This window comes from Cupressus sempervirens, chromosome 2 (genome assembly GCF_028749045.1).
Source record: "Cupressus sempervirens isolate cs-2001-9-10 chromosome 2, ASM2874904v1, whole genome shotgun sequence".
In the NCBI taxonomy this organism is placed as follows: Eukaryota; Viridiplantae; Streptophyta; class Pinopsida; order Cupressales; family Cupressaceae; genus Cupressus; species Cupressus sempervirens.
Genome location: NC_143119.1, coordinates 734,446,898 through 734,474,144, shown reverse-complemented (window position 1 = coordinate 734,474,144; position 27,247 = coordinate 734,446,898). Strand labels below are relative to the sequence as shown.

At 34.6% G+C, this 27,247-nt stretch overlaps 1 protein-coding gene across 3 annotated transcripts in view; it reads right to left on the bottom strand.

The window, feature by feature from the left end:
- The window catches only part of LOC149575473 (serine/threonine-protein kinase BSK1-like), an 83,635-nt gene extending 59,599 nt beyond the window's left edge, over positions 1–24,036 (bottom strand). The window contains exons 1-2 of one of the 3 annotated variants that reach the window (XM_089815220.1): positions 22,939–24,036; positions 3,171–3,329 (exon numbers count right to left, since the gene is read on the bottom strand). In XM_089815220.1, coding sequence (XP_089671346.1) covers positions 3,171–3,329; positions 22,939–23,076 — 297 coding nt within the window. In that variant the 5' untranslated portion in view covers positions 23,077–24,036. Of the gene's footprint in view, positions 1–3,170; positions 3,330–19,295; positions 19,542–22,938 lie in introns of those variants that run through there. The other 2 variants (XM_089815219.1, XM_089815221.1) reach the window with 2 other exon arrangements.
- Between the last annotated feature and the right edge of the window lie 3,211 nt (positions 24,037–27,247).

Below are 27,247 nucleotides of genomic sequence, written 5' to 3'. Positions count from 1 at the left end.
GGATCCATAGGCAGGATCACGGACCCTGCCCAGATCCTCACGGATCCACTTGCGAATCCGGATCCGGATCGGACCCGAATTCGAATCCAGGGTCTAATTCACGAATCTGGTAACTAAGGCTTTGAGTTGAAAATTGCATATCATATGTAAAAGCATTTGGTTATCATTGAATGAATATATTGGTACTATTTTACATCAGTTATTTGAGTAGATTTGTTGCACAACAATTTCCTTTATTCAGCATTTTACTTTCAGCAATGTATTTAGTTTGCATGTCAAGTGCTTGAGAAAATTTCACAGTTCTGTATTAGTGGTTATTAGTGGCCTATTGGCAAGGGCCATTACAATAATACCCAAGGATAATAATTATGCATAATAAGATCATTTCAATATAATAAAGATAATTATAACCTAACCCCATTCCCTCTAATCTTACTTTGAGAATGATCCCCATTATTCCAAGATATCTAATTTAAATATATATATTGAACATATATGCATATATACATTCTGTCTTCTATTTATATATGTTTAATCTATATTTTCAACATAATATTACCACATATATAAAATTATATATATATATATAAATATAGATATGTGTGTGTGTGTGTATCCTTTTCATAGAAACTAATTTGAAATAATTTGCATACCTCTTTTTACCTTGTATGAAACCCATATACAACATGGTCTTTATGCTTTGACCAAATCCCTTAGAAGGTGATTGTTGCGGAAATGACTTTTCCCTCCTTTATTGCACATTATTAATGTTACAATGTGATCAATCCAAAAGGACCTGCCAAGGATATATACAATTTCAATATTTACTTTTTGAGGCCTATGTTTCATAGAACATTCACTTATGAATCTGCTCAACGTATATGGTGGGACCTTCATTACCCATTTAAGAGTTTGATGCCTCTAGCACTTTATAACTATGCACTCATGTCCCTTCTCATATCTCTCTAAAGCGGTCTACGAGTGTCAATGTAATACAATTAGATAATGACGAACAACTAGATATATTTATAAATGATAGTGTGACCAAATTACTGTCGATGTCCGCCTAAGCCTTAGGAAGTCATTACTTCCTCCTTATATGTCTACATGCTTTGGGGTCTAATGACTCCCCATTTTTGAAGTTTGTTGCACTTTAACGTTTTTTGCAATCACCTTATTTGATCTACCTTTGTGGATGTCGCCTTTGTATTCTGTTTTGAGTCTTATCCCTGATTTGTCTAGTGTCAACATTATTTTGTTTGACTCCACCAATCTCCCTTCTTACTACCACAGTTGGTCAGCAACACATTTGAGACCACAGATTAATGTTTCTACCAGTTGCGGTTGGTCTTTGTGGCAATGTTTCTTGCAAAAATGTACATCAACTAATGGTTTATGTATGCACCATCAGCTCATTCCAGTTTCACATATAGTTAATTTTTTTTTTCATTCCATGAGTGTCATCATAAGAACCAAGCTCATTGTCTTTGATGAAGCCTATCACTTATTGCGAATGTCTGGTATTGAATTCAGTTTTATTTATTTATTTACTCAATATGGTAAAATGGGAGATACTTCTCTGAAGCCCCACCTTTTTTCGTTAACTGCAGCCTGCCAAGAGCTCTAGCATCAGGTTTGAAGTTTCTATTTCCACATTGATATTTTTAGATATGTCAACAACTATGTCAAACCCTGATAACTTCTTATCGGGGTTTGACACCTAGTTTACTCATCAGAATCTGGCGAGAGCTACTGCCTAGCCTGAACTATCTTTAAACATTAGTGACAATTTTTTATTCCTACAAAAAACAACATTGAATACATACATCTGAAGATTCGTGCAAGAGTCTCACGCCAAGATCTATGACTTAGACGACCTGATATTTTCAGCATTTTCTGTGCATATTTATGTGTCATCCTTCTAATGTTGGGGACTTTAATCTTTCTTTAATACCACAGATCTTAATGAGATAAAGAGTTCATTCAAAAGGGAAAACAAGTATTAAGATTTCCAGAGGTTCGAATCTACTTTGATACCATGTTGAGTTTTGTGGATCGATTTCTACAAATGTAATAACATGGCCATTGTAATTGATGTTTTCCAAATGCAGATTTGAGGACTCATAAATATGAGAGGAGACATGTCTCTATAGTTAATCATCATTAGTTAGTATATTAATTATATAAATAACCATATAATACATATACATATATATACATATATATATATACATATACATATATATACATATATATATATATACATATATATATATATATACATGTATATATATTATTATGTATATTATATATCTACAATATATATATAAGAATATTTATCTAAAGATGATTTATCATCAATAATGAATCTCACAATCATATCAATTTGACTGAACTACAAACTTAACAAATTGGATACCTAGTGTTCTTCCCTGCACATTAGGATGGTCACAAACTCACATAGACAAACGTATCACACAAGCAATTGATGGAGAGAGATATTATTTTTCTTTCAAGGATTTTATTATAAATCATACTAAAGGTGCACGCAAGTCCAAAACATCATTGACAACTTCACAAGTCCATCCAAGTATGGCTGAATTCTACATTTTTTAAACCACCTAAATTCTCAGATTGAGTTCAAATTTTTCAAATAGAATTTTACCTGATTTCCAAAATTTTTTGGCCTCTCAAATGCATCAATTTTTTCAAACATAGTAACCACAGTCCAAACTCTAATTGTTTGCTTCTTACAAAAGTATTAAAGAATATTTCATGAACCCAAATCATGATGGAACAAATATGCATCCACATTGTATGGTCACGTTTTCATTATTCATATTTTATTAATATTGCGAAATTACATTTCTAATTATGTTACTTCAAAACACAATACACAAGGAAGAAAAAGATAATATCATCTATGAGTATAGGAAACTGTTTTCTTCATTTCTTATGTGCAACCCCCAGTTTCAAATATAGCCAACATACCAAAAATTCAAACAGGGGCAATAGGTATACGGCTATACGCATATATTTTTGCATCATGGAAAAAAAAATATTGATAACTGATTCAGAATACTACATAGAATGGCATATCTAACACTGATATTAGATATTTACTAAATTGTAAAGAAAAATTAAATTAGAGCAATAGGAAAAACAATTACCTCACCAACATTATCATCTTCATATTGTGCTTCCATCATTATATCGTGTATTGTGATGAGATCCATTCTCATACAAGCATTGCCCAACAAAGAAAGAGCATTTTCCTCAGTAGAACTTTTGTTTCCTCTTGATGTCGCCATCCTTAGATGAGAAGGGGCCTGTAGTCACCAATTGGTTTTACACTCAATTTAATATATAAGCGGAAAATGCATTAACTAGCTCCCTTAATATAAATCATCTATCAAGTTAGAAAAATGTAAAACATAACTAAATTCTCCTCTTTGAACCTAGATTAAGGTGTAGCATTGACGTCAATAGTGTACATGAGAGAAACACAATATTGAATTAGAAATAGTATATAGACAAATAACCAAGGAGAAAAGGATAGATAACAAGGTTCAAATTATATGATAGTGGGTCAAACAAATTGTGATAAAAATTCTCAGAACCATTTACCCAAAAAAGGCAAAACAACCAAGTTAGAGCTCATTTAAAGTGTTAAAGATACTTGTCCATTTTCATAGGCTGCCAGGAGTATCATTAATATGCATTCATTGTAGAGAGTCGGAAATATATCAATCATCTTTACACCCAATATATGAGCCTCAAGTAAAAAATAATAGAAAGCATACATCTTAAAATATAGTATACACTATTTATAATTAAAATGTTGGGAATTTATAGTGTCCCCTTTCAGGTAAAGTCAAAGATGACCCATTTAGCCTGTTTAATTCTAGTAGGAAACTTCTAGGGAACCAAGGAATCAATTTGTTTAATTAATTAAAAGTTGCCCAATAAAATAATATTTACTAATAGCTTAAATTTAACAAATTAAATAGTCATTTGAGTGAAATTAGAAGGGAAATTAAGAAAGTCACTCTATAAATGTGCTTTAATAAATTATTTTAAGAAAGAAGTTGAAAAGCCCTTCGGAAGGTAAATATAAAAAGAATAATTGGGAGTCCGTTTGGTATGCTTGGTTTATTTCCTCTATTGTGGATCTGGAGCTTTTTGTTGGATCAAAACCCTAAGGGAACTCAGTTTTGGTGGTAAACTATCCTCCTAGTTGGTTACAGGTGAAAGCATACAGGTTTCAGGCTTGGACTAAAATATTGGGCAATTCGCTAAGTCTTCCAGGCAAGACAAATCATTAGAGCATTGCATAGATTTACAAGAAAGACAAAATAACAGTTTGGTATGTAATTTCAGACTTGTGGGGTGGTTGTGAGTGTGACTTTCAAATCCAACCGCCAATCTACCAAAAATTGGGCAATGAGTTATTGCATGATGTTGTGGCAATATAAGTATTTTTACTACCCATCGTTTTTGTTCAAAACTAAGCAAAAGAGAACAAAAAGCAGGTCAAGTTATTTGACCTACAGAATCTTAGTCAAGGAGTCAATATTTCTAAGATGTTTAACACATCATATGCAGTTGGAAATTGGCTTTGAAGGTATTCTATCACTTTGTTAGGTAATAAGGGTGGTTGATGTTGGCATGAGAGGTTAACAACCTAATTGGGCAATTAAACTCACATCCCTAGGTGCCTCATCAATATATAGTTGGGCAATGGTATTTTCTTTGGTGGTAAACTCCTGCAGCCCAATATGAGGGAGAATATAGTGATTTAACATCAAAAAGGAGATAATATGTTGTTATGGTTAATTGACATTTCAAGTAGTGAAAATTAGAACTTAGAGAATTTTATACTATGTCTAAAGTATTTTCCTACTGCTTCAAAGATCAAAAATTCATTTTCATTGCCCTGAACATATACTCTTTATTAAAGAAAAATCGCCATTCAAATTATATTGTACCTTGGTATCTTGCTCAATGTAAACTGTCATATAAATTTTTACTTCAAATAGTGAGTCCCATGAATACTTTACAAATGTTATAAATGGCAATGTTACCAAAATAAGCATAGCACGCCTCAACCAAGAATTCTTCAAATAACAAGCGTGTTAACTGTTGATCAAATGGCAATTAATTAATTATTAAGGGAAGTGAAAAAAATTGCATAGCAATTTGGGTCCATGCATTTACAATCAAATCAGAGCAACCTTGCCAGCCTGGAGGGTTGTGAGAAAAGTATGTCTAAAATTGTTTCACGAGTCTAGAGAATACAGAGTTTATCACTTATTGGAGAAGAGAGAGATTCTTACTTCAAATTCTGAATAAATATAGGTGGTAGACGTGATGAGCAGAAGCTTAGTACCATGGAGATTTTAAACGGTTTGGCTAGATGATAGCATCAGTTGGTTTAGCTAATGAGTTACAGAAGTCAGGATAACCATGGAAACAATGACAACAATGATAACAATGGCAATAAAATGAGAATGATTGCAACCATGGAGAGTGGAATAACACAACATACTGGTATATAACTCCAAGATCGCCAACAAAACTACCCCTAAACTTGTAAGGTCTGAAATTTAATAGGCACCATCGAGAGATCAAGTAGGTTAGCAAGAAGATGGTGAAGGTTGAGTAGATTATCCAAGGGAGATCAAACTGCAATATCCCTAGCAATTTTGAATTCAACTTCCTGATTACTTGACCTGAGAATTTTGTCCAACACTTTGCACGCAAGGAATATATTGCTGATCTAAATTCTCATTCTTTCTAAATGCCAAACTTCAATTCATAACAATAGATATGGTTGCAAAAATGATGGGCAGAATGTAATGTCCCCACTATTATTTATTTACTTGTTTGTATTTATTATTAAATTCTATTTAGAAAGTTAACATACTTTCTACAATATTGTCTCTTGTATTTAATTTTATTTCTTTATTTACTTATTGAAATTTTATTATTTTTTAATAATTTAAAATATCATAGCAATTATTCATTGATAATATAGATTAAATAATCATTATTTCCTATATTTATATTTTAGTATTAGTTTTAATATAACTTTATTATCATTATTTATTTAATAATATTGTATTATCTAATTATTATTAAAATTCTATCTTATAATATTCTATAAGATCCACGCCCAACAACTACTTTTTTTGCATCTATTTCCTTCCATGGCCGCTGACTACGGTTTTGTTTGAAAACCCTATATTTTGGCTCGAAATATTCTTCTGATTACAGATTCTTGGTGGGTTTTTTGAGAGCTCAACTAGGTTGTCATCAGATTTTTCCAAGTGGCTCAATTTTTCAGCCAACGGATCTGAAAACCAACAAAATATAATTTTATGGTTTTTCGAGCTCTTTTTTGGGTAACTCTTCAATTTTTTGGGTCTTCCATTTTTTTGCCTCAAAGTATGTGCCTTCACAGATCTTCATGCTTTTTCACTAAAAACTCAGCTATGGAAACTCTAACTAATATTCTGCTCGAAGGCAATTCAAAATTCAATGGTTAGAATTACAGCACATGGAAGCAACGGATACTAGCAATCTTGGACTATCGAAATAGTGATCAGATTGTTCTGGGTGTTACAAAGTGTTCGACTGCAAGGGGTACTGATCAGAATATATGGGACCTAAATAATCGGAAGGTGGTAATGCTTCTCAAATTATCCATACCTGATGATCAACTCCCTCAAATTTCATTCGACAAAACAACTATCGAGATATGGGAGCATCTAAAGAAGCTTCATGAGACATCAAACAAAAGCAAAGCCTTCTTTCTCAAGAACACTCTGTTTTCTATTATCATGGATGAGCAGAAAATGCTCCATGAACACCTGAATAGGATTCAGGATATCCATGATCAATTGCTTGCCATTGGACACAAGATGGAGGAAGAGGACATTGTGGTCATAACCCTCAAAATTTTGTCCAAGTCCTACGAGCATTTTATTGAAACTCTCAACATCACTTCTACTGGTGTTGATTTGAAGTTCACAGATCTCTGCACACTTATGTTTCAGCAAGATTGGTAGAAACAACACTCTAGTAGCAGTTCCACCTCCACCTCCACAAAGAAAGCCTTTGCTGCTAAATCCTTTCAGAAGGATAAAGGCAAGTCTCACTAGTCTTCTCAGCAAAAGTTCTCTACTCCAACTTCAGAAGGCTACAAGAAAAAAAAACATTCAATGCAACTATTGCCACAAGTATGGTAACATGAAGGTTGAATGTCGAAAACCCTTAGCTGCACAATCTAAGCAATCAAGTTCGCAGCCCAAAGAAAACAGTGCAAAGCACACCGAGCCAACGAAATCCCCTTTTATGCCTTCATGGCTAAAAGGTCTGCAGATCATGTGAAGTTGTTTGCTTGGTATATTGATTCAAGTACCTCTCGTCATTTCACTCACCGCTAAGACTGGTTCTCTAACTACCAGCCTTATTCATATTCTATTATTTTTGGTGGCGGAAAAGAGTACACTGTTGTCGGCAAAGGCAACATTCAGATTCAGTCTACTGAGGGGAATCTCATTTTCTTTGGTGTACTACGTTCCAAGGATGGAACTTAATCTACTCTCAGTTAGTTAGTTGTTGTGACATTCCCCACAGTTGGATATTACCTTCAGTTCACATCAGTGTACCATCACTGATAGGGCGACAATCTATTGGTGTAGCAGGTCTTAAGGATCATGGTCTTTTCAGACTTATTGATTCTGGTAATTCTTGGTTTCTATCTATGGCTGCTTGGCGGTCTTTTATTAGCACACTTTGGCATCAGCGATATGGGCACTTAAAAGTGCATTATCTCTCTTATCTTTCTCAGGAAGAGTGTGTCCTTGGGTCGCAAGAAATTTAGAACAGTTTGAAGTTTGTGATGCATGTCAGGCTGGGAAGTAACATGGCACACCTTTCACCAATGGCAATTCATGGTGAGCTTCTCAAGTACTTCAGCTTGTTCATGCCGATATCTACGGCCCTATGGCCACTATTTATGTTCTTGGGTCCACGTATTTCTTGTTGTTTGTTCATGATTTCAATAGAAAAATGTGGGTATATTTTCTTCAAAAGAAATCAGATGCATTTATTGTATTTTAGAAGTTTAAATCTTTAGTTGAAAAAGAGCCTGCGAAATCTATAATTACTCTTAGGTCATACAGTGGGGGGAATTTTGTTCTAATGAATTCTCTAGATTCTTAGATACTAATGATATCAAATGTTAGTTAACCACACACCACAACAAAACAATGCAGTTCAACATCGGAACAAAACAATCACCGAGATGGCTCGATCCATGCTTGAACACAGACATGTTCTGAAGAAGTTTTGGGCAAAAGCAGACAAACACTACAATTTATCTTTTGAACCGGTCACCTACAGTGGCGGTCAAAGGTAAGATTCTGGAAGAGGCCTGGTCAGGTCGCAAGCCCAGAATCAGCCACCTGGCGATTTTTGGCTCTCTTGCTTTTGTTTGGATCCCTGATGCGTCACGCACCAAGTTGGATGCCAAGAGTCAAAAACTCAATTTTATGGATACAGTAGTTTTCACAAAGACTATCACTTGATCGACACTAAGACATCTCGTCTTCTATACAATCATGATGTAGCCTTTGATGAGTAGCGAGGACTATTCATGCCTGTTTCTCCTGTTCCTAATCTTGAAAATCATCCTATGAAGGCTCATGATTTGGGAGTTAGGCTTCCATTAGGTCCACCTGATGGGAGGGCTCTAGCAGCTCCTATAACTCCAATGATCCTTGTACAAACATCTCTAGCTTCTCCTACAAGATCACCCAGATTTGTAGATGTTTCACCTGAGTTTGATCCAAATTCTTCTAACGAGGAACTTGATCATAGAGCATCTCCTTCTACTAATGTTGGTCACTCTCCTCTCTGGCCTAAGTGGTGGGCTAAGACACTTGTTGATTTTTGAGATGATGGGCTCATTGATGGGAGAATTGCTCCGAGAGTCAGTTAAGTTTTCTCTCATGGCAAATGTTCACAATGGGTTTGAACCTCAAACACCTCAAACATATTCGGAGGCTAAAAGAATTCCAAAATGGGAACAAGTCATGAAATCTGAAGACTGGAGCCTGCTAAAGAATAACACCTGGGTCCTTTCTAATCTTCCACCAGGGAAGAAATCCATTGGCTGCAAATGGGTTTACAAAATCTAATGGTACTTTGGATAAGAAAGAAGCTCGTTCAGTTGCAAGGGGCTTTTCTTAGCATTAGATTATGAGAAGACCTCTACTCTTATTGCAAAGATGAGCACAATCAGATTAGTTCTAAACATAGCAGCACAATTTGGCTCGAAGATCCATCAGATGGATGTCAAGAGTGCTTTCCTAAATAGTGACCTACAAGAAGTCTACATGACGCAACCTCATGGTTTCAAGGTTGTCGGTAAAGATCATCAGTTTCTCAGATTAGTGAAAGCTCTCTATGGCTTGAAGCAGGCCTCTAGGGCATGATACATGAAAATTATTAAGTACCTCAATGATCAAGGCTTCCAGAAGAGCTCAAATTTGTACATCAAGACTATTGACTGTGACATCATCCTTTTGATTATTTATGTGGATGATTTTATCATCGCTGACAGTTTAATATCTTTAATTCAAGGAATCAAACAAAGTTTATGCCAGTCTTTTGATATGACTAACCTTGGGCCCATGCATTATTGCCTAGGTGTTCAGGTTTGGCAATAGTCTTCAAGTATATTCATCTCTCAGTCCAAATATCCCAGGGCTCTATTAGACAAATTTCGTATGCAAGATTACAAGCCTACATCTACACCCATGGAGAAAGATCTCAAGTTATCACCCAAGTCTTATTCTCCTCCCGTCAATGATACTACATATAGGCAACTAGTAAGCAACCTCGTCTACCTCTCTACTACTAGGCCTAATATCAACTTCGCAGTCAACTACATCTCACACTTTATGACATCTCCCAAGGTTGATCATTCGATGGCAGCAAAACATGTGCTTCATTATGTGAAGGGCGCTACAGATTATGAACTTCTTTACTCTCAGAGTTCTAATCCTAGACTCAATGGGTTCATAGATTCAGATTGGGCAGGCTCTGTTAACAATAAAAATTCAACTTTTGGATGTGTTTGGTTTGGGATCTAGTGTCATCCCATGGACCAATAAGAAGCAGCAGGCAATTTCTCTCTCCTCCACAGAGGTTGAATACAAAGGGGCTTTTAAGGCAGGATGTGCAGTTGTTTGGTTTTGTCGGATGCTTGGGGATATGCAAATATCACCAATAGACCAACCACTTTGTTTGTTGATAACGAAGGCATTATCAAATTAGCACACAATCCAATCTACCATGAAAGAACCAAGCATGTGGATGTTCACTATCACTACGTACGATGGTTGAAGATGGGAAAATAGACTTGTAGTATGTTTCTACAGCAGATCAGACTACAAAGATTCTCACCAAGCCTCTTGGTTCTGATAAGTTTGTCAAATTCAAAGGACAGCTTGGTGTTGTAAATAGATTAATCATTAAGGGAGGGTATTACAATAATAAATAGCATCTATTATTATCTAATGGTTATCTATTTGTAATCTATTGTAAATATTAGAATATTTCTAATATTTAGTTTGCATGTAGTTAATTGTTAGTTTTCTATTCGCTAGAATAGAATGTTTTTATTCTTTATGATTGTTTCCTAAGGAAACATCATTCATTATTTTGTATATATTGACCACTCGGTCTTTGTTAATATCAAGCAAATATTTACCAATTACTTCGTAATAAGTCGTATATTGTTGGGTTGTGGAAGTTGTACGCAATAGTGTCTTTGTACATGGGAGGCAGGAAGGAGAATGTCGTATGGTCTTATTTATAGAGGTATGTGGATTCTAAGCAAGAATGTCATATGGTGTTCCTGCAATACAAGGGATGCAACACAGGTGTGAGTCAAACTGTACGGGCAGGTAGATAGGTGATGGTAGAAGTGCAGGCTTGTATGGGCACAACTATGAGAGACCATTCGGATGCAGTGGAGGCTGAAAGTATCCAGCTAAGGGTATTTGCCAGATGTGTATGCTTCTTTAGAATGAACCTGCAACAAATAGCAGCGATTAGCAACAGGACAATCTTATTAATGAAAGCCTGTGATTTCCCAATAGGTGTGACTGCATCTTACATGAAAGGGGTACAATTCTATTTCTCAGTATTTATTGACAAACATTCAAAAAGCAGCAATATATGGAGAGGTGTGATTTGTTTGCTTTGAGATAAGTTTATGAAAAGTGATGACCCTAGGTAATCGCTTCTCTTGGAAGAGGCAGAACTTTTAAGGAAAAGCATATTTTGAAAGATATATAGGAAAATGGAGGGTGAGAGGAATATATATGAAGATTTAATTATAATATTCAGATCAAACTTGGTACTCAGATCGAGCCACAGACTAAAGTTATGGATGAATGTTTTTAAAGATATTGTTATGTTATGGATTAATGTTTTTAAAAGATATTGTTATGCAGAGACACTGTCATAAGAACATCACATAAGCTATAAGAATCATATCAGAGACAGTGATAGTGAATTTTGGATTGGCTGTTATATCAAGCCATCATATGCAGCAAGGATCAGTGGCAAGATTGATAAAGATCAAGAACAGTGGTAAGAGTATCCATTGTCGATCACTATAATAGCAATTAGGTTTGTAATCAATTCGATTCTTATAAAGAACCACAAAACTCTTTGTCAAATTCAGATCAGTATAATATTTAAAACCTATTTATATATAATCAGATCAACCCTTGTCATATCAGCATTTATCTTGCATTAGTTTGTTCAAAACAATCTTCATAAACAACATTCCTACCAAAGTTAAATCAGATATTGCAGTTGTTTGTTCAATCCATTTTTCAGATCAATATCTACTATATAAGTGGTTATCTTGCACAGAGCATTTGGATATAAGGATGATATAATCAATATTTGTTGATCAAGGACAATTTCTATAATATAGCAATTATACAATCATTGATTTGAGAACTATACCAGAATTATTTTTTACATCAAGATAGCAGACAATTGCATTGATCAATCTTTCCTTGTCAAATTCATTAGAAAGGGATTTTGATACTATACAAATTAGCAAGTCACATTACATAAACTCATTTGTGGCAAATTAAAGAGTTGTGTGTATGTTATAGATAGAAAGAAGTCTGTTGCAATTTGCATTATAAGAATTTGTCCAGATCCTAAGAAATCATATAAGGGACATTACAATGGTATTAGAGCAAGCTATATCACCAACTTCTGAAGGTTACGAATCATAAAGAAACTAAGTGCTATTACAGAAAGAAATCCACCAAACTACAGAAGATAACATTCAAGTCCTCCTCAAAGAAGAGCAAACAAGAAGAAACTGCTATGGGGGGACATGGAAAAATTAACAACTGCGTGAATCAAACAGTGGCAGAGCAAAGAATCAGTCAAGAAAGAATGGCTCGACTGTTGGACTTACTAACAAAATCCATGTTAAGCAACAACAATAATAACAACTGTAATGGCAACAAAGGAGGCCATGAAGGAAATGGAGATCAATCCAACAGTAATCATGCTCCAACTAGACATATGCATTCAACAAATTCGATACTGATGATACTAACATTCCCACCTGAGTGGAACATGAAGAAAGCAATGAACCCACATTGGTAGATCTACAAGATCAATTTCAACAGGATTGGATAGATAAGGATTACAGCACGATATGCCTGTAAGGATGAAGCACTTGCCCAAAGAGCATAGAGATCATTACTTTGACCTATGGAGTAAAATTGGAAAGCATGAACGCTTGAATGTACAAGAGAGGAATGATTATGATTCAAATATTGCATCAAGAGTTTCACACACGCACAGACTCATCTAACCAATAATCAGTCATTTAAGGCCTTGAAGGTTGTTGCACCAAGGGGAGATAACGTAAAGAGTTTGACAGTTGCAAGTCACGAAACCTTGGAAAAAGACGAATCAATAGATAATCATCAAGCATTACAAGAAGCAGTTGATTCTTCACATGTTTCTTCTATCAAAATAAATTGAGTACATACATTCATGAAGATTATCAGATTGCTGTTACTCCATCTTAAGGATCATGTATTGAGGATAACTAATGATTTTATAAGTCAAAATGGCATTCATAATTACCCTTTTCATCCTCATAAGTACATGGCATCCACTAACAAGTTGGTGGCTGTGGATGAGAAGAGTATCATTTCTAATGATAGTAAATAAGAAGTCATTGTGTGTCCAATTTGATCACCTTGAGGAAGATAAGTAATGAAATGTCACAGAAAGATGAGATAACAAACATAGTAAGCAAAGATAGATCAGCAGCTAGATGTCATGAGATGCCAGATCAACATAAGCAAGAAATGGATAAGTTGATAGATGCTCATGAAACCTTACACATAGAAAATCAAGGTGTAGTAACTGGACTCTTCAAAAAAAAAAGAGGTCAAAGAAGGAAATGATGAGATTAAGGGATCAAAAACATAGCGAAGCACCATGACTCAAACTATTGTCTGCAGAAATCAGATAATAAAATTTGGAAAAAAGATAGGTTTGGAAACAAGGATAACTTTCAGCTTGTTAATAATCCCTTGTTTGAGGTTGAAGCTAATGTGACCTATGATAATCTGTTTCTCAAATCAAATAAAGAAGCTATTATGGAGTCATATGATAAGGTTGAAAACGAACATAAAACTTGGGACGTTAGCACATTTCCTATCAAAGAACTGTGGATACAAGCTTGGAGTAGTGAGACAAACAATAGTGATGCTATTACCAATCACTCTTCAATCAAACTACGAAAGATTGCAATTCAGATCAGGTTAATGAAGAAGAATCATTCCATAGCTCAAAGACCATATGTTGAACACTTGAGTTCAATGGAAAGGAGAAGTAACACTTCCAGTTTATGTCCTACATAAAATTGTTATTACTGCAATTGTTTTCCCATAATGATAAAATCAATTCAAGGCCAAATGGCTTGAACCATTGCCAACTTTATGGAAGCTAATTACAAGAGGTTCTACAAGTACCATTCAGATTTTCACCTCCAGAAATCACGTTATAACATCGTGATGGTTGCCATAGATTGGAAAACTTGGAATCCTGAAATCAATTGAGATTCAACAGCTATGGAACTAATTTAACTCAATCAATTGAGATTCAACAGCTATGGAAATAATTTAACTTATAATGATTTTCAGAAGCCTATTATTGTGGGGTTTGGGTTTCTCAAATGACCATCTTCTAAAGAGTTTGTGCAATATTGGATTACTCATCTTACTAAAGGACCGCTGTTGCCCTTGTTCAACCTAGCTACATTATGAGCAGAGTGTGCTGCCACCCTTGGAACCTTAGAACTGATATGATGGATAGTTTTTTTAATAATATGGTTAAGTTTAACAAACCTTGTAAGTTCAAGACATGAGTATGTGTAGAGGCGACCTACCAATGTAATTGAGACCCTAGTATCATCATGAACATCTGATCTTGCTTGTGGGTAAGCACATTCAAGGAGGGGAGACTGTGATGTTCCCATCCAATCCAAACAAGAAAACAATGTTTCATATATATACATATGACAGCTTACTGCAAAGTGCAATATGCGACGATCCATATTAAAAATGGAAATAGTGATCATAGGCAGCAATCACAATTGAGAGAAGCACTCTGTGTAACGTAGTGAAATAGCATAGAATAATAGCAAAGATCACCAACCAAATGAAGACAAAAATCATTCTTATTTGTAAAATTGGCAATATTACACATACAGTGTTGTGTATTCAATAATACAGCAATATACAATAATAGTATTAGAGTGAATGTCCATAATACATCGATCTGTTTTAGATTTTTTTTAAAGGAATAAAATGGTAAATAGTCAGTGTCCAGTAAAAGGGTGCAATTTGTTAACAGCGGCAATTAACAAGAAGACAAGTTTATTAATGAAAATTAGTGATTTCCCAATAGGTGTGACTTCATCTTACATGAAAGGGTTGCGACTCTATTGCATCATGTTTATTAACAAACAAACATTTAGAAAAGCATCAATTCATGCATAGGGGTCCAATTTGTTCATTTGGAGTTAAGTTCATGAACAGTGATGACCCTTAATTGCTTCCCTTGGAAGAGGCATGTCTTTTAAGGAAATGAATATTTTGGAAAGCATGAAGGAAGATGGAGTGGGGCGAGAGAAATATTTTTGGAGCCTTTGTGAATGTATGACTTGTCAACAAGACAAGTCAAAGAATACTTTCCAAGAAAGCTTATTGTCGTCATTATCCATCCCTGAGTAGAAGTCGGAAAGCATATCCATGGATTTCATTGTTGGCCTTCCTAGAGTGCATGGTAGAGATGGCATCTAGGTAGTAATTGACAAATTGACCAAACATGCACATTTCTTTGCCATATAATCTAGGAACAAGGTACCTCACATTGCAAAGTTGTTCTTCATAGAGGTGTGTTGACCCCATGGGCTACCAAATAACATTGTAAATTATCAAGATAATAGGTTTCTCAATGTCTTCCACCAAGAGCTATTTAGGATGGCTGGCATAGAGCTAACCCTAAGCAGTAATTACCATACACAAACAGTTGGTCAAACGAAGATTGCTAACAAATGGGTGGAAGGGTATTTACCCAATTATGTTGTGGGGTAGTAGAAGGCCTAGATTAGGTTGTTGCATTCAATTGAGCAATGCTGTAATACCGCCTATCATTGGTTGATTGGGATGACTCATTTTTGAGCTTGTATGGATATCATGCTACATCTACATAGAATTGGAACTTGGAGACAACATAACTCCCAAGGCCAAGGATTGGATTAAGGAGAGTCGGGACATCCTTAAGTCACTTAAGAATAATCTTCAAAGTGCACAGAATCAATAGAAGTTTTTTTGTGGATAAACACAAAGCTAATTTTATTTTTGAGGTGGACGATTCAGTTTTCTTGTGCCTAATCCCTGTAGACAGTGTTGTTGAGAAGATAAAACCTCATCTTTAGAGTTGCCTAAAAAATTCACACAATGTTCTAGATCGTTATCTCAAAAAAGCACTTGGCCTTCATAGCACTTTATCACTTGAACTTTCACCACTAAATAAGGGCATATTGCTTTTGATTCCTTATGGTATTATGATGTCAGAACGAGGAAATTTGCAAGCTAGTGCTCCAAGATGGTAGCAAGTACTTTATAACTAAGCGAAAACAAACTTGAAGGTTGATAGATTCTAGTAACATCAAGTTTTTGTCAACCATTACTAACAAATCTTTATAGTTGAAGATCCATCTATTGAGTAGGAACAAACCCTTCAGCAATTTTTGATTGTGGTCCCTTCTTAGATCTCCAAATCTTATCACGTTGTTCATGATTAACAAGAAATTTTAAAAATTCTTATTAACAAATTTATAACATGCATATTTATCACTCTTTATGTTGGGCCAGTTCCAAGGGTTCTTTAAGACTTTATTTGGGCTGCTTCTACACATGAAAAGGAATTTCATAGAGATGTCTAGGATTTTTGTTGTCTCCCTTGTGAACCTACCAGCGTGCATTTAATGGAAACTCATCAGCAAGTGTGAGATTTGTGTACTAAGTGGATTATTAGAGCTCATAAAGGAGATGAAACTGAATTATATCACTTTATGTAGTTTCTTATAAAGACAAACTCGAAAAGGGCTTGGAATTCAATCTATCCTCGTTGAAATGTCATCTTTTTGAAATTGGAATTAATAATAAGCAATAATAATTAAATTAAATTATAAAAGAATAAATGTCCCTCAAACATGAGATACAAAAGGAATAGCAAAAAATCATTTGAAAGGAGATGTGGGAGGAGGAAACAAGAATGGAGCATAGGAATTATGGAGGGATTAAAGGGAGCATAGGAGGGGGAAGAAAATAAGTAATTATTTCAAAGGGCAAAGGGTTGTATTATAAAAGGTCGTCTATCTCAAAGAGCGAAAATGATGAAGGATTGTATCCCTTTCAGAAAGTGTTAACTGTGAAAGGTTGTAACTATTGCAAAGGGAAGACATGATGAAGAGATGTGACTCATCCTCGCACTAGATGATATAAAGAAGATAAAGTTTTATTTGAGGATGAAATCCAAGGGAAAATGATTTGGGGAATAACATTTTTTTTTTCTCCAAAGGCAACAATGAAAAGTCGTGTCTCAATCCTTATAAAAGGTGGAGACATTTCACCAATACAGTAAACAAGAGAATTTATTCCAAGTGTTCAAGGATCACTAATAAATCCATCAAAAGAAATCCTTCATTTATCCATCAATCATTAATCCATCATGAAATCAAGCAAACAAGATCAAGCAAACTATCATCAAATCCACATCAATCATCCCTTCATCTTGGAATCAAGAAATCAAGCATCTTTCTATCAAATTGGTGTTCATTCAATCATCTTTACCAATATATCAAACAACACTCCTTAAGTTATCACTGGTCAATCATCTTATCAGCAATCACTTAATCATCACTGACCAATACCTCAAATTATACAATCAAAGGAATTCACTCAATCAATCAAACATTCATACAAATATCAACCAATCGGCATAAATCAAATGACCAAGTATAATTTGAATAGAACTCAGAAAATAGTACAACAATCTAAAATATTAAAGAAAGTGATTGGTATGCAATATTATAGTATTAACTATAAAAACAATCATGTAAGGGCTAGTAAGGAGACCCGGTTGGGTGGGCAAAGATGGATTCCCTATCTAAGTAGGCCACCCCATGTTGGATGGACAAGAACTCCTGCCACTTGTGGAACAAGGGGTGTTATAAAATGCCCTTGGGCTTAGCTACAGTAAATGTTCTACAAACCCTATAATGGTCAGTTGTTGGAAGTAAAACTAAAGACTGGAAACAATCATGTATGGCTTAGAACTGAGACATGATTGGGAGGACAAAGACGAGTTCTCTGTCTACATAGGCCACCCATGTTGTGTGGGCAAGAGTGTTTAGCAAAGCATGGTAAGTTGTCATTGATAACAACTAATATTCTTTTTCATGGTCATTTTGGAGTTGAGAGGATTTACTGGAAGTTTTACACTTGCAAAAAAAATTAGTCTACTGGAAGCAGTGTTCAGACAGTCAGAAAGACCAATTAAATATGAGCAGATTTAGTTACAGCATGAGATTGTGGGGCATGGTGGTACACATGATTACGTCTAATATGATCATCGCAAGGTTTGAAGTGGTTGCATTATGGAGATATTCATTTCTGAGTATTGGGCTGACAGTTCTGTGAAGAACAGGGTGGTTGGCAATGATTTACCAGTATGATGTATTGGTTGGAGAATTAATTTCCATAAATGATATATTTTGGTTGAGCCAACATCAGAGTTATTTACTCTCAATTGGCTATCATCGCTTTATTGTTTTGGTCAAAGATTCTACACATTTCATTCTAGAAGCCGAAAGGAATTATGTTTTTGGTTAGGAGATCATATATTGGATCAAGTTTTAATTGCATAGGAGATATGTGATATATGGTTAACAATTATATTGCATGGATGCAAATTGTATAGTCACAGATTGTGTTTGATGCAGAGACTACCAAAGCTTCATCAGAACTATTCTCAAGGGGAAACGAAAATTCTACTAAACAAATTGCTCTTTATCTACTGTGTGAGGCTTGCATGAGAATCCGTCTCACTACAGCACACAAATATAATGGTGACAGTTCAATATGAGGATAACAATGTTGATGAAGTAAAAAGTTTATAAAATTGTTTCAATTTAGGCCTTTACATTAGCTATCATATTTAATTGCACTTCATAATTGAGTAAACATCTAATCAAGCATTATAGACATCGCTTCATATAGTGTGCTAATCAATTATATCAATATGTATTGATATTATTTCTCACAATGCAAAAATATTCACACATAAGAATACCCCTATTTCAATTTTTGGTATGGTGTTAGCTATATTCAGAACTTGAGGATTGTATGAGGTTTGTCTAAGAAATGAATTAAAAAATGTCTATATACAAAGTGATGAGCACATGCTTATACTAAAGGTGTGGTAAATCAGTATAAGGCAATCTTTTGCTCTTCCAAATTGATAATCACAATAATCATCAATCATGCAACATCAGCATCTAAGAACACAAGATTTATGTGGAAATGCTTTCCTGAGAAAACCATGGCAAAATATTGTTAATACAGACTCCTCTTACAAACATTGTAGGCACCAACCTATTGGAGACAGCAGTCCATACAAAACTTTGTAGAAACTAACTCACTGGATACACCAATCCCCACCATTGAGCACCAACCCAGCAAGAGAGGCCAATCTCTTCTATTGAGAGGCACCAACTGGTAACACAAGAGAATCATACTCATCATGAAAACAAATCTCCTTCAACTCTACCTCAAATCTCCTATAAATCACCTTTAAAATCAGAATTAAATCACTTGAAAGATCTGCTATAAATGTACCTTTTATCTCCTTGAAAGGTCTGCCATAAATCTGCTCAAATCTCCTTGAAAGTTCTGCTAGAAATCTGCCTTCAACTTCTTTAAAAAGTTTGCCACATATATACCTTAAATCACTTGAAAGGTCTCCTATAAATTTGCTCATAATCTACTGTAATTCTGCTCATAATTCTGATGCAATTTTGGTTATATATCTGATGTAATTCCCAGGAGAAAACTAAATCAATTAGTGAGTAAAATTTAAAAACACACCTTCCACTATCTTGAATGGACATAATGATCTTAGACTGCTTGAAAATTTGAAACAACTTATTTCCATCTCTAGATCACTACAGCAGCTCTTTTACACACTCAACTCTGCTCTTTTTCCTATGGTAGGTTTTTAACTTATAAATACTACGGTTCAAAAAATTAAACTTGAACGCTTCTAAATTGCCTCAATGGACATTTACATGTGATAAGTTAGGATACCCAAAGTCTCTAGAAACCAATTAGGAAAGTAAGTAGAAGAGTTCTTGGTCTTTTTCAGCCATTGTTGTCACATGACAAAACTAACACCTATATTTCAAAACCAGCCCAATTATTCAAAATCGCCTACTTTCAATATTCATAAAATTGCTACTTCTTAGACAAAGCAAGCCTAGTGTTTATGAAACTCTTGCATGTCTATATCTGGCAACTCATAGAGGCCACAAATATTCAATCTCTCTCCAGCTTTCCAACTTTTGATGCCTAAGAACTACTTCATGGCTCTTACTTCTCCAAAGAAATCAACTGATTGATTTTACTGATAAAAAATGCAAGGTTGACTGTCATAATTGGCTCCAATTGAAGCCCATTATTCCGCGTATGTTGGAAAGCACCTACTTATATCCCACCTCCATGTTCACAACTCTCTACATCTTTCTGAATTCAGGCCCATTTATGTATGTGTTTTGCTACTAGTACCATTTGAAATATACATGCTGTTTGCTTTTCAATACAAATTGGGATTTGTTATGCAGATAAATTATGCAATTCAAGGTTTTTTCACAAGCTTCCCTTTTTTCATGGAATTCTGATTGGATGTATGACATGGCAATTGATAGAAAGTTTCAAACGTCTTTACTTTAAGTCATACTAAAGATGAACGTATGTCCAAAGAAATTTTGTGACATCCTGCCAGATATAGCTCAAATTTAGACATTTTGAACAAGCTAGATTTGTCTAATTCAGTCCAGACTTCTCAGATCCTAAAAAAAATTACAGGACTTCCAAATTTTCTTGGCCTCCAGAATGTATCAAAAAAATTCTAACACAGTCACCAAGTTCCAAACTGTACATGGTAGGGTTCCTCCTGAAACTGAATCGTGATGGAACAAATTGCATCCACATTGTATGGTTAGAGTTTTACTGTTCATTGTATTAATATTATGAACCAAATTTCACTTTATGTTACTAAAAATAAAGAATCGGGGACAAATATAATAAGATCGTCTCTTTGTATACAGATAATTGTTTTGTATTCACTCCTTATGTGCAACCTCATGCAATGCGACCCCATGTTTCAAATATACCTAACACCATATCAAAAATTGAAACAGCAGTATATTTACGTACATGTTTTTTCTGCATTGAGGAAAAGAATATCAATACATAAAATTGATTTATAAAACTATATAGAGAGATGACTATGAAACTTAAATTATAGGTTACTCGGTTATAGGGTCAAATTAAACATGAGAGCCAATGTAAAAAATTAAATAGGCATAATGAGAAGAAGATTTTACCCCACCAACAATATTATTCTGATATTTATTATCACCTTTACACAATGTGCTGCAATGAAATTCATTTTCATGTAAACTTCACCCAATAGAGAAAGAGCAATCTATTCAGTAAAAAAATTAATTTCCCCTTGATGTAACCATTATTATATGAAAGGGGGCCTATTGTCACCAATTGTTTGTAGTTGTACACTCAAACAAATATATAAGTAGAAAATGAATTACCTAATTTATTAATTAAATCTTATCTGTTAACTTAGAAAACTGCATAAACCAGCTTCATTATCCTCTCTAAACTGGATTTAGGTGAGGCAATGGTGTCAACAATGTATTGAGAGCACACAATCATGAATTACAAATAACATATAAAAAAAAAAGTTTAACATGAAAGGCAAAAAAGAGAGAATAATATTGAAATTATAGGATAGTTAGACAAACAAATTTTAAGAGAAAACATTCAGCAGCATCATCCTCAATGCCCCACAACTACTCTATTCTATTATTCAAATATTTGCAAGTACAAATTCACAACATTAGTTTTTCAATTGCTCTGTAATCCTATTATTTAAATATTTGCAAGTACAATTCACAACATTAGTTTTTCAATTGCTCTGTAAATAGAATGCTTTCAAAATGTTCCATCAACCATGGTGTTTTTTTATTTTCAAAGTAAAATCTCTAGTGATATTTTTAATGCATTTAATGTATAAAATCCTATGACTCTGATTAATTGAATATTAGCAATCAAACCCAAAAAGGGAAAATATTGAGTTACAAGCTCCAAATTTCAAATATAAACAATACTTGTTCATTCTTTTAGGCCCCCAAGTGTATGATCAATATGCATTTGTTGCAGATAGACATAAATAAATCTATCTTGCTCGCACCCAATGTATGATTTCAAGTTATTAAAAAAAAAAAGATAAAAAGTGATCTCCTATATCAATTTCATAAAACATAATACACATAATTTATTAAAACAATGTTGGGAATGACATTTCATTGGCAATAGTGCACGTATGTTATTAAGACGTGGGAAAAACAAGAGTTAAAATCCCATGTAAATCACACAATTTTAGCTTACGAAGATTCTTGTCACATGGATCATTCCAACTTTCCAACTAGTTCAAAGGTCTTCACTAGAAGGGGATCCTTGTTAGATGGATTTGTAATATTCCAAAGGCCCATTGACCTTGTCGGCGATCATAGTGTTCGAAAAATCACAAAGCCTATCCATGCAGGAAGGATGAGTGTTGGATTATTTCTATACAAGATCATATGGTATGAAATAGAGTCGATGTAAGGGATTGCTAAGAGGGTGTACAGAGTTAGAGTAAGGAAGACCTTACTGTGTGGGGGAGTGTTGACGTACGATGGGACCCGTACAATACAGCCATGTAGAGTGTACGATGGGCTAAGTTTGTATGGGGTGAGGGGATGTTTTGGCATACAGTAGGAATGAATTTTCGTATAGAGCATACAAATACAAGATGACTATTTTTTAAAAATCCACATATCATTTATTTAAATACACTAATTAGTTCACAAAGATCCAGCATTCTATGAGAACAAAACTAAATAGGAGTAGTAAAATTGAAATTATTTCACAACAAATCCCTCAGCATTGTGTACAGCACCTGGGCATTATGACTTGCACAAGCAATGGTGCATCTGAAGAAATGTATGACGGCTTCCATGATGCAATTGACGTGCCGGAAGGTTATCATCTTCTTGAGTCCCCTGACTATCTTACTTAAGTCTTGTTGATATTGCATAAGATAAAGATCCTATGTCGCTATCAGAAGGGCTATATCACTTAACCAGAATGAGAAAATGGAAGCAGAAAGATGTTACCCAAATCCACACAAGGGCGGAAGGTAACGCACTAATATGACATTTCCCATGCTTTGAAAAACTCCTCCTCCTGTGCTACGAAGAAGAATCCGCTCATATGATAATAATTTTTTTCTTAAATAATTCACGCCATAAGCTATATTTAGCCTCCGCTCATGAAAATAAGTCAGAATTACCTCTCTGCTATATGTAAATCCTTACACATGCCCCTATCCAGTCGCAACATGCAGAAATAGCAGCCATTTCCCCTGTTTCCTTCAGTACCATTTCTCAACACATGCGGACGTATAAGTCTGAATCCTCCCATTTCTCAACACATGCACCATTTCTCCTCCCATTTCTCAACACATGCGGACGTATAAGTCTGAATCCTCCCATTTCTCAACACACGCGGACGTATAAGTCTGAATCCTCCCATTTCTCAACACACGCGGACGTATAAGTCTGAATCCTCCCATTTCTCCTCCCATTTCTCAACACATGCGGACGTATAAGTCTGAATCCTCCCATTTCTCAACACACGCGGACGTATAAGTCTGAATCCTCCCATTTCTCAACACACGCGGACGTATAAGTCTGAATCCTACAAATTTACAGAGGCCAGCTTAAATTAATGCGCAAAAGCTGAAACTCCATATATAGCTCCGTTAATAATAAACATTAAGTCAACGCATCCTCTACAAAAGATTAGCAAAAAATCCGCAAAAAAGGGTTTCTTAATTTCTAATGTTGTATTTTAAATGACGCATCAAATGAGCGAAGTAAAATAGGGTTTTTTCTTTTAAGAGTAACGTTTGAAAATTGTATAAAAATTTTCAGGATTAGGGTTTTAAGAGTTTAATGAAAGGAAAAATCAGTTTAATGAAGATGCCGTTATAGAACGTCAGAACAGCAATAAATTGTTCCACTCGTTAAAAAGAGTTTAAATGAGATTGCAGTATGGGAGCAATGTTTAAGTTCTTAACATAATTTTGTCATCAAAATAGAGGAATATTTGAAAAAATATTTAATTTTGTAATTTTATAATTTTTTTAATATTAAATTTATGGCAATTTAGGTGAATATTGTGCTAGAAGCAATCTGAAAACATTATATTGTCTGATTATCTATTACATAGGCCTTGCAAGGTCATTGTAGCAAACATTAAGTTTCTATTATTTTTTCTTAAGATCTTATATGGTTTATATATTTAGATTTTATATTATCAATTGTTTTTAAACAACATATATTGATGGAATTTTTTATTATTGATAATTTATATTTAATTTAAAAAGTGTTACTTATGAGAATCTGAAGTAACTAAATTTTTAAAAAATTGTTTGTTTAAAGATGTCAACAATTTGTTTTGAAAGACTTTTATAAATGGGGATCTTGTTGAACATTTAATAAGAGGAACGACAGCTTTATCCTTATTTGAACATTCAACGCTAGAATCTCAACAGAGTTTGAACTTTTATAGAAAGAACAACAATATGATAACTTAACCATCATAACATGTTAATGTTGACAACTCTTCTACTAATCCTAACTCAATAATACAATTCTAATGTTTATTATTAACTAAGCCAATTAAGCAAAAGCAGACATGTGTCGCATAGCTCTTCTCATTGGCCCGTTCCGCCACGTTTCACTGCCACCGACGCAAGCATTAACTCGCTTCCCGCAACGAATGAATATTATAATAAAGTTTAACTGTCTATGTCAGTGGACGATATTATGGAATCCCACGGCATTAGCCGCCCCTTCAAATCTTCCCTTAATTGTTGTGCCTTCGACGACTGGACTGCTTTGTTAACACCACACCGACATTGTCATATGGATTCGTGATATCTTTTCTTCTCTTTGAAGTCATATGCGTGCCATCATATGAACTTTTTTATAGGATTAACGAAGTTATGAAGCTTTGACAAATGAGAAGTGTTTTTTTGAAACTTTTTTTATAGACATAACCTTCAAATCAAATCTTAATTTGATAAAATATTGGGTGGGAAATTGTGAGGCCTCACCCAATCTGTCATAGTACCAATGAGATAATTGTATTACGGTGATTTTAATCCTATGTATTGATAAACTTTTGAGACTGTAGGGTTATGTTATTTTGATATCTGTATTTTGATGATCCACAATTACTTATGCATATTATGACGTAATTGATGCATTTAACGATTCTATTCATGTTTTAAGCTATTGACATTTCTTTAATAGAAATTGAATGGTGGAAATGCTTGTAATGTAAGAATGTAATGTTTAAAGTGGAAATTAGAGTAAAAAGATAAATTTTTGTTATGCATTGAGACCTAACCCGCATTCCTAGGGATTCAATAGTTGTGGATTCAACATCTTTTTGCAATCATAAAAATAGACTATGAAGTTATTCAGAATATTAAATTGACCATGTTATGTTGATAAGTAAAGTTTGATGTTATAGTATTTTGAGCATTTTACATGGAAATTATTAGAAAAAGCAATTTAATTAAAAAGAATGAAGTATGGAACTCAAATGTCGAATGTGATATTTAAGTTTTGATATTTTAATATTTTGAAGGTTATATTTGAAATGATTAAGAAAGGGAAAGTTAATTTGAGATGATGAAATATATGCAAGCCTAATGTTGAATGAGATAATGATTTATTTTACATATGCTTATATGATTTTCTTGGACTACTGACACTCGAGTTTAGTGTGCAAGAATTTGACCATGGGTTTAAAGGGGGAATTAAGGCTCAAACTACTACAAACATGACATAGCCAAGGTTGAATTAGTGGAAAAGATTCAAACCTCATTGTAATGTGTTTTATTGTATATGTGTGTAATAGCTTAGTTCATGTATTATTGGAGTCAAGTCACTTTTAATTTAATGTGTTGTTTTGCGCGTGTCATTTGACACTTGTGTTGTCCATGTGGAGATGTCATGTCATTCAGGGTTTGGCAAGAAGTAACCTAACCTAAACCTAACCCCAATGTAGTGCCCAAGTTAACCTCACATAGAAAATGCCATGAGGAGTCTCAATCAATGGAAATTCGAATTTGGACTTGGCTAGGGTTTATAGGGGTCATTAGGTGGTCTCAAAGTGTCTTTTATGTGAAAATAAGTTACCCATATGATAGTACATCATGTGAGGGACCTAATTTTGATCATGTGAGTGCCTAGATAGCCTAGGGAGCCCCTTTACCCATGCATTCTTCCATCAATTCGAATTTGGAGTTGTCATTAAGTCAAAAATAGAAAAGTTAGAGGAGACAAGATTGTAAGAAGTAGTAGCTTAGTGTTTTTGCTAAAATAAGTTAGTGGGAAGGCTTTATTAGAGAGTCTTGGCCAAACTAGTGGGGTGTCTACCCACTCTCTAATTCTAGAGACAGATAAGTTTTGGAGGAAGATGAAGGGAGCTCTACTACAACTATCCTTACCCTAGCTTGGACCAAGGTTAGCGTTCCAAACCATGCTTCATTCTCATTCTTGAGTATTGCAGAGTAGATTTGCAAGTATGAGGAGTGTGTCAATGGAATATGCATTATAGTGGAAGTCTTGCATCTTGGATGGATATTGTATTGTTGTGAGAATATGTAGTGTTCTTGTTGCATTATGATCTTTGTCATTGTGTTGTAGAGAAGTGAATGTGCCTTGTGCTCATGAAGATCTTTTCTTGGTTTTGTTTTGTTGTTCTTCATTTGTTTTGTTGTTGTTCTTGTTGAATGTGAGTGTTGATTGTGATTATGGGTGTGAAGGCTTCACTCACCCTTGGGAGGGCAGAGAAGCCTTGGGTGAAGGGCACAAATTGGGCTTGACATTGCAGGTGAGAAAAGAAAATTTTGTTTTTACCTCATGATGAGGTTGTTATTATTATGGAGCATGGGCTCCATCATGGCCATGAATCTTGTTGTTTGGGAGGTACAAGGAGGTGTGGTGGATGAAGAGAAGATGGTTGTTTTGAAGGCCTTGAGAGGCAATGCAGTGGCAATATGTTGTTTATGTTGTGGTGGCCTTGAGAGGCAAAATGCATTGGCAATATGATATTATGATGTTAGAATTTCTCCTCCTTGAATAGCCCACCTTCACCCAACGTTTTGTGATTCCAATGGTGAATCATTG